Source organism: Nicotiana sylvestris, chromosome 10 (genome assembly GCF_000393655.2).
Source record: "Nicotiana sylvestris chromosome 10, ASM39365v2, whole genome shotgun sequence".
Lineage (NCBI taxonomy): Eukaryota > Viridiplantae > Streptophyta > Magnoliopsida > Solanales > Solanaceae > Nicotiana > Nicotiana sylvestris.
Genome location: NC_091066.1, coordinates 76,200,564 through 76,209,937, shown reverse-complemented (window position 1 = coordinate 76,209,937; position 9,374 = coordinate 76,200,564). Strand labels below are relative to the sequence as shown.

Genomic DNA, 9,374 nt, shown 5'->3' with positions numbered 1-9,374 from the left:
GATCTGTGTCTTTGGTACCTTAAAAGTAGTAATTTCAATCTAGTAGGGTAGCTGATGCTGACTATGCAGGTTTCCTTGTGGATAGGAAGAGCACCTCAGGTATGGCTCATTTTCTTAGTTCATGTCTTGTATCATGGGCCACTAAAAAGAAGTATTCAGCGGCCTTATCCACTGTTGAGGCTAAATATGTTGTTGCTGCCTCTTGTTGTGCTCAATTGCTGTGGATCAAACATCAGCTGATAGTTTTTGACATTGAAGTTCATTGCATTCCTATCTTCTGTAATAACACTAGTGCTATAAGTATGACAAATAACCCTATTCATCATAAGCGGACATAGATGTTAGACACCATTTCTTAAGAGATAACCATGAGAAATGATTGATCACCATAGAATTTTGTGCTACTGATAAAGAAATTGCTGACATATTTACTAAAGCACTGAGTAGAGAAAACTTTGAAAAGAACAGGTTGGAATTAGGGATGATTAAGATCACCTAATAGGACCAGCTCAAAATGCACAATGAAAAAAATGAATGAAAAAAAAATTGAATTTTTTTTTTGGCTAGAAAATTTGAACTTGTGTAAATATCTAGATTAATTCTTACTCAGCTTCATACTGTAATTAGTATACTCTTGTGACATGTGTTAATATGACTCACTGATCTCTTACAAAATTCTCTCTATTGTGGTAAATTGAGGCATGGTCAAGAGAATTCTAAATGAAGAACCTGGTTCATTAGTATTGGTTCATCTGAATGCTAAGGTATGTTTTCTATACTCGGTACAATTAGAAATATAAATATTTAAATCATGAGCAGAAGTCCTATAATTGTTCAACTCCTTAGAAAATTCTATCTGTTTCTTTTTGAACTAGTTTCGTCCGCATTAGAACTCTAAACCACAAAATTTGCCTATAATCTAGGGAAGCTTAACCGTTCATTCAAACCTGAAATTTCAGGTTGATTAGACGTCTAATTGACCATTGCTAAAGCCGCCGTTATACATTAAATGTGTATTTCTCTTTAAATACGCATCATTACCTCCTGCCATCTTCATAATTCTAAACCGTCAAAAACCCTTCTTCACTTTCAATTGCTTTCTTCTCCAAAGTTCTAACTCACCAATTCTCTCAAGAAATCAGCGATAATGACAAACCCACAAGACAACCCTGGAACTCCTCCACAGCCCACTCCCTCTGATTCATCTACCTCTCCTCCACCTAGCACGACTCCCAAACCCAGGCTGAGTAGGGTAAAAATGCTTGCTCGAAAAATAGTAGCTTCTGGGTCTCTCTCAAGGAAATTGAATGAGCAATTAAAGGCAAGTCAGACTCAAGACTCTAATTCTAACTCTGATTTTGACTCATACAAATCTGCTAGTGAGGGGGAAGGACCTGGGTCTTCTGACTCTGATAAGGCTCAAGAATCCCCTTCTAAGGTAAGTTCTTCTGTGACTGAGAATTTAGAAAATAGTTTTGTTTTGGTTGGGCCTATCAGGGATGTGGAATTACCTGAGTTAAGGCAAAGTGGAGGTAAAAAGAAATCTGAAAAATAAAAGAGAGAGAGAGAGAGAGAGAGAGAGAGAGAGGGTGAATGTGGTGACGAGAGGGGAAAAGGGAAATGAGTGGTTGATCATTCACCCACTATTGATTTGTCTGTACATGGTATTTATGGGGTTGAACAAGAAAATGTTGAAGAGAGTGGTAAGAAGTCAGGGGGAAGTGGTTCTAGTAAAGCTGCTAAAGGATTAGTTAACCTAAGCGCATAGGGAGATGAACCTGGAGAGACTCTAGCAGACCTGTTGAAAAAGGTAGTGGCAAGTTACGATCCAAAGAAAAGGAGAACTCACATACCAAAAGCCCCAGAACTCCTAAACCCTCCAAGAAAAGAAAGGCTTCATCCCCAACAACTACTGAAACTTCCTTGCCAAAGGAAAGAGCCACAAGAAGTAAGGTGAAACAGCGTGAAAGTGATCTACAAAAGGCTCTGGCTGAAAGTAAGAAGAAAAGGATTGCTAAAGGAAAGGGTAAGGTTGCAGAGTCCTCAGAAACTGTTGATATTAAGGAGATGGAACAGGTCCATCAGGAGGAAGTTACAATAGTGGAGGTTCAGACCCCCCAAGGCCCAAGACTTCTTCCAAGAAGTCTTCCTCTATGTCTGCGGTTGCTGAACCCTCATTGGCCAAGAGGACAAGGTCTGTAGTGAAAAGTAAACAAGTTAGAGTTTCTGAAAAGGAGGAATGGAGTGGTGAAGAAGAAAGTGAGTCTGATGGTGAACAAGACAAGCTGTCCAAGTTTGGCAAGAGAAAAATTTTGAAGGGTAGATTGCTGAAAGACCTGGTGGAACCAGGAATGATGAGGCTGGTGGATGCCTTAACTGCTTAGGGCTGGAAGGACATGGTCGTTCAGATGGATGGAAGGCTAGCCAGAAATGAGATCATTGAGTTCATGGCAAATGCAGAGGTTAAGGATGGCAGAGTTAGCAGCCTGGTGAAAGGAGTTCACGTGACCTTTGATGCAAAGAAGTTAGGTGAGATCTTTGACTTACCCTCTGAAGGGTTTGATGACTATACAAGGCAAAGGTGGCCATATGTGATGCTACAGATGTGATTGAGTCTAGGGCTGTTCAGAAGAGTGAAATGAGGCCACATCACAAAGTCTTGTTTGAATTTGTCAACAAGTGTTTGCTGCCTCGACAGGAAAGGAGGCACACTGCTAACTACATGGACTTGGTGCTGATGGAGTGTCTTGAAAGAACAAGGCAGATCAACTGGCTTGCATTCATTATCAAGCTGCTAGACAGGGTTATCAATGGCTCCAAGGCCCATGCCACTCCTTATGGGTTCATTTTGACTACTTTTCTTGATCGCTGCAAGGTTCCACTGAAGAAGTGGGAAATGGCCTCAACCAAAGATCACTTTGGAATTAACACTTTGATTGCCTGTGTTTATGAGATCACTACCATTCCCAATGAACCTGGTTCATCCAAGAAGACACCTATAAACAGCAAAGTCAGAGCCCTAGTGCAGGAGAGTGGAGCAAAAGATGCTGAGATAGCTAGGCTGAAGGCTCGCTTAGCTGAGGTTGAATCTGAGAGGGATACTCTCAGAACTGAGCTCACTAAGGAAAAGGAGAAGAATGATGGGGTTCTTCAGAATATGCTGACTCTTCTCCAAGCCCAAAACCAACCCTCTAGCTCTCCCAAGCCTTAGGAATTCTATCCTTTATCTCTTGAACCTGTCTTGTACCTTCAGTGACCCGGATTAGGGATTTTTCTTTCTTTTTGCTCATGTTTTGAATGTTTTTGCTTTCTGGTTGTGGATTGTGGTAGCAACATATCTTCTATCAATGATATCTACCTTTTTTGCTCTTGTTCAATGTTAATCTTTCCTTGATAGTTTAAATATGTTTGCTCGATTACTGATGATTAATCCATGATTGCACTTGCAATTGCCCCAGTAGCCATGAGTACTTATTAAAATCTGGGACTCACACTTTGTATGCAACTTTTCGATGATGCCAAAAGGGGGAAGAAATATTGTGCTTTACATATTCTAAATAAGTGATATTTATAACCTAATTAACCTGATGATAAGTGAATTTTCTAAACTATGTATTGATGGTTAAGCTGAGTTCTTACAAGATCCAAGTAAGTAAAAAGCATAGAGTTTATCATCATCAAAAAGGGGGAATTTGTTGGCCCAAGTACATGTGAAGTTTTGAAGACTGACAAAAGAACTCAGACATGGACCATGTCCATCTTGTGAAGCACAGCCATGATCAACCCAAATATGCGAGATGCATGTGAAGGAGATAAATCTAACTTATCAGAAGTAATATCTCATGATCTAACCAAAAAGGTTGCATATTGGATAAGGAGAGAAAGACTTCTTACATGAAGAGAATACAGTTTAGGAAGAAGATAGTGTTAGAGTATGAGATCAACTAGAACTCTTCTACGATAGAAGAGTAGTATCTGAATCCCAGTCAATCTCTAATTACTAACCCATTAAATATCAGTGTTGTTCTCTTTTACAGGTAATGCACATAAGCATAAGTTAAACTTAAATTGAGAGCAAAAGAGAAAGTTGATTTTGCAAGCAATTTATGTGTGATTCAAGTGTGCAATCCTGAAGCTACTTGAACGAGATAGAAGGACCAGTTCCAAGTGTCTATATTTTATTCTAGTTCAATTGTAGTAGGTGATTTTACATTGTACCTTTCAGCTTTTATAGAAGCAATTGTACTTAGAGTTTTCAAGTTAGAGTTAACTTGAAATTGTCGCAACAGTTGAGGTTGTGTGCCACAACGGGATTAGAGTTAATCCTAGGTTTACAAAAGAGTTTTTGTAAATGCAGTTTTTGGCTCAGTGATTTTAGTGGAAGTTTGGGAAAATCCTACTGAGTAGTAGGTTGTGATTTTTTCACCTTTTGAATCATGTGTTTTCCACGTAAAAATCTCTGTGTTCTTTATTTTCTTTACTTATTATTACGCAAACAGTAGGAGTTGGAACACATAGAAGAACCGGGTCCTTCTATAATCAAGTTAAGCGAAAATTGGGTACCACACAAATCACCCCTCCCCCCTTGTGTGATATTGATGTATAAAACATCATTTACGCGAAATGTGGGTACACTTGTAATTGTTTTTGCAAATGGGGTATAAATTAAAACGTGACCCAAAAAAGCGTGTATAGATGCAAAAAGTGGATTTCAGTTGGGTGAACGACACAATTACCCACAAAAATAGAACTATTTATCATTACCTACCCATTTACTTATTTACCCATCAAACTAATTAACTTTCCTATCTATTGTAGCTTCTGGGGGTAACTCTCTCTTTTTTTCTCCTTTTCTTTTTTATTTCTCAGTTTCTTGTCCTTTTTCCTTCTTTTCTCCTTTTCTTTATCAATTTACCTGTTTTCTTCTTCTTTTTTTCTTTTTTCTTTTTCTGTTTATTTATTTTGGTCCAAATCGTATTATTATTATTATCATAATTTAATTTTACACTCAATTTTGGCTTCATTTTTTTTCTTTTGTTTGTTTTTTTTAAAATTTTATTTCTTATTCCTTTTCTAATTTCATTTAACTTATTTTTTATATTCTTTTTCTCTTCATAATCTAATTTCATTTACTATTTTTACTATTTCTTATTATTATTCTTTTTTATACAATAAGAAAGATAACTGATATAGTAAATATTTGTTCATCTTTTTTTATATAACTAGTATATATACCTTTTGTCTTTTTCTCATTTTTTAATTTAATTATTAAACTGAAATAACATCACTTGTCACTTGATCTAATTCATTGAATATCATACTGACCGTTGCTGAGCATCATAAAATATATAATCAGATTCTAATAATCAATACGTGATTGCCATGCAAACCTTGATCTCCTTCCCTACAAATATCAGTACACACTTTACTATTAGCAATAATACAGCCAAGTATGGAGCAAGAAACACAATCTTCAGCTACCAAATCTCCATATATACTAGTTAGAATAGAATGATAATATAATATTAGAAAATGCAATAAAAGTATAATGAGTAAAAAAGATTTCTAGTACCATATGATACCGATATGGTATACATGTATACCAACAGAGTATATGATTACTCTAGGATATTGCTACAACTATCTGCGACTATACTACTATTGTAACGAGCCGGCCGGTAGTTTCATGAGTTACTGCTCCGTTTCTCCTATTGTTGCTTCTTTATGTCATGAGTTACCGCGACTGTAGAGTTGCATATTTTGATAAACTTTATATGATATCCATGTGTTTTAGAAATAAATCTGTTAATTTGGACTGAAGGCCATGTTTGGGGCCTTGTGCCGAACTATTTGGACCCTTAGGGGTATTTTCCTACTTTCCTCACACTGTTTTGATTTGAAAGCATATCCTCAGTTATGATATTACCTGGCTATTGTTGATTCAGTTTCATTACTCTACTTTCAAATATATGAAAATTGTTTGGGCTGAGTTCCCTGATTTTCATTGAAATGCTCGAGTGGTTGTGAGGTTAATGACTAAAAGAGAGGTCAAGGACCTGATGGTGAGGATTATATATATAAATATGGATCGGGTTGCATGCCGCAATGATATTTATATATATGGATCGGGCTGCACGCCGCAGCGATATTTATATATATGGATCGGGTTGCACGCCGCATCGATATATTGGATCGAGCTTCGTGCTGTAGCGATGTAGCGCTTCGGCTGTAGGAGCCCCTCCGGAATCTATACAGCCCCAGTGAGCGTAGTCGACTATATATATTACAGATCGGGTTGTACCCCGCAACGGTATTTATTATGATATATCTATTAAACGAGAGTGCTGAGTGTGAGTACTGATTGATGAGAGTTGAGTCACGAGTGACTGAGAGGCTTGCCCGAGGGGCTATACTTCTGAGTGATACTTTGCCCACGGGGCTTGTTTATGAGATTTTCTGTTTTCACTCTTATTTTATACTGAGCCTCTACTGAAAAATATTGAATAAATATTTTAAAGAATTTTTATTGAAACTGGAGTTTTTACGAGATAATTGGTTATTGAACTGCAGATTTTGACTTTGATATTTCTGTTGAGATTCTTGATAAAGTATGCATATGATTTTTAAATGCTCGTCACCGCACTCAGACTTTATTTCCTTTGGTTACTTACTGAGTTAGCGTACTCACGTTATTCCCTGCACCTTGTGTGCAAATCCAGGTGCCTGAGCATCAGAGTGAGAGCTTTCAACAACTTTTGTGTATTTTCAAAGTTAGCAAGGTAGCTGCGCGGCGTTCACAGCCCTGCCTTTCTCCTTTCTATTCTAGTACTTTATATTTCAGACTTATTTTGTATTAAGCATATAGTGTTGAGTTGTACTTTGTGGTTTATGACTAGTGACACCAGATTCAGGTTGCGTTGATGTATTTATATACTTGTTTTCGCGTATTTTTATTTGATACCTTAAAAATGAAAGATTTGAGACTTAATCTATTTAGAAAAATAATTTTTTCAAAAGATCTTCATATTGTTCGTGTTGTTTTGGCTGGCCTAGTACTTTATAGGTGCCATCACGACTGGGGTGTTTGGGGTCATGACAACTATATTAAAATATTAAAGGATGCAATAAAAGTATGAGAAAATTACATCCTCGCATTGCAAGCTAAATATTCGCAAAGCAACTTGCTCATTCCGTATATGATCTTTGACTACTCAATTCAGAATTCATGAAAGTTTGTTTCGAATATGATCAGCAAAGAGACCATCCAAACTTGGGCAATATTCAAACAACCCAATCTGCAAATCCAAAGGGAGCTAGCGAGCCTATAAGAAAAAGCTTATATTGAAACTTATTGGAATATGACTTGATTGAAGCGTTATAAATATTCATACTCCAAGGATAATTATTAAAATTACCGCACTCAATCAAGTCAATGTAAAACCGCGAAATAATTATTATTTTGATCATAGAAATTAAGAAGGTGTTCACAAAATAAAGAACTACTATCTTCACTGCATCATCATCTGACTCACATTTTCTCTTCATAAAACAGTCTACTACTTGGGTCCATGTCATAGATGAAGTCCCAAAATATTTTGAAATCATCATATTCTCTGATGGGCTCTCTATACTTGTAGCACCCTTATATTTCATCTTAGTAACGAGTGCAAATTCACCCAAACCAAAACGCAACCTAAAATCGCTCACTACAAACCGCATCTCATCTTTCATCTCATGATGTACTTCCTTAGTAAGTAAATGGTGAATCACTCGAATCTACACAATGACTTGTGGCAGATCCAAAAAATATCCAAAGCATATTTTCCTAAACATCCGAAATTGCTTCTTTGTTAAATTCTCTTTCAACTCACGAATGATGTTGCAATTGGTATCCAATCTATCTTTGGTTTGTAATCTACGTTTATCTGCACAAGGAAATCCCAACACTGCAAAACATGTTCATATAAATAATTTCATAATAGAATTCACTTAAAAATTCAGCTAAAACAAACAAAAAATGTTCCAACTACCATATGATACTAATATGACATATAACTATACCAACTGATACCAATATAGTATATAGCTATACTAATAGGGTATATGGTTATATGGGGTCATTCCAACAACTACCTCTAACTATAAAAACTATTACCTAATATACCTAATCTATGTCCATCGGCACAAAAAAATTCCAGCACTGCAAATCATGTTCATATAAATAATTTCATAATAGAATTCACTTAAAAATGCAGCTAAAACAACCAAAAAAATATTTCAACTACCATAAAATACCAATATGACATATAACTATACCAACATAATATACAGTTTTACTGGTCAGTTCCCGACAACTATATGACTATACTACTATTACATAACACACATGCATAAAGAGAAAAATAAAAAAATAGTGTACCACATATTAATATAATAAAGTATTTTAAGATATTGTACTATATTACTATTATTAAAAGAAATCAAGTAGTGTACCAATTAAATACAGCTAATTCAACCAGAAAAGGATTCAACTAGCATATGATACCAATATATAGCTATACTAATAGTGTATATAGTTGTACAAGGTCGTTCCAACAACTGCATATAACTATAAAAATTATTATATAATACACAAAATATATGTCCATAGATACAAGAAAATCCAACACATCAAAACATGACCATATAAATCATTTCAGAATAGAATTCACTTAAAAATGTAGCTAAAATAACCAAAAAAATATTTCAACTACCATATGATACCAATATGACATATAACTATATGAATAGGGTACACAGTTCTACTAAGTAATTCCAGTCAACTATATATGACTATACCACTATTACATTATACACATGCATAAAGAGAAAAATTAAAAAATAGCGTATCATATATTAATATAATAATGTATTTCAAGTTATTGTACTATAATACTATTATATGAAACAAACGCATAAAGAAAAAATCAAAATGCTTACACAAATACACATGCATAAAGGAAAAAAAAATTCAAGATACTGTACTATTCTACTATTACTAAAGAAAAATCAAATAGTGTATCAATTAAATGTAGCTAATATAATCAAAAAAGGTTTCAACTAATATATGATACCAGTATAGTATATAGCTATACCAATAGGGTATACAGTTATACGCAAAAAGGTTTAAAAAAGATTTTTTTAATTCAATTATTAACCTGAAATAATATAAGTTGTCACATAATCTAATTAACTCAAAATTTAGCCAAAACCTCAAATCAATATTTAAACCCACCCTAGTTAAAATTGGATTGAAACAACTACAACATCAACAAACCAATTTATGCATTTCAAGCTTCAAGGTACTTCAATAGTGAATTTTATTTTTATTATAA

At 35.1% G+C, this 9,374-nt stretch overlaps 1 protein-coding gene across 1 annotated transcript; it reads left to right on the top strand.

The window, feature by feature from the left end:
• The first annotated feature begins 1,147 nt into the window (after window positions 1-1,147).
• On the top strand, window positions 1,148-2,384 carry LOC138879554 (uncharacterized). Its single transcript, XM_070159169.1, has 3 exons — window positions 1,148-1,438; window positions 1,933-2,026; window positions 2,077-2,384. Exons 1-3 carry the CDS (start codon window positions 1,148-1,150, stop codon window positions 2,382-2,384), a joined length of 693 nt encoding a protein of 230 aa, XP_070015270.1.
• Window positions 2,385-9,374: the final 6,990 nt, after the last annotated feature.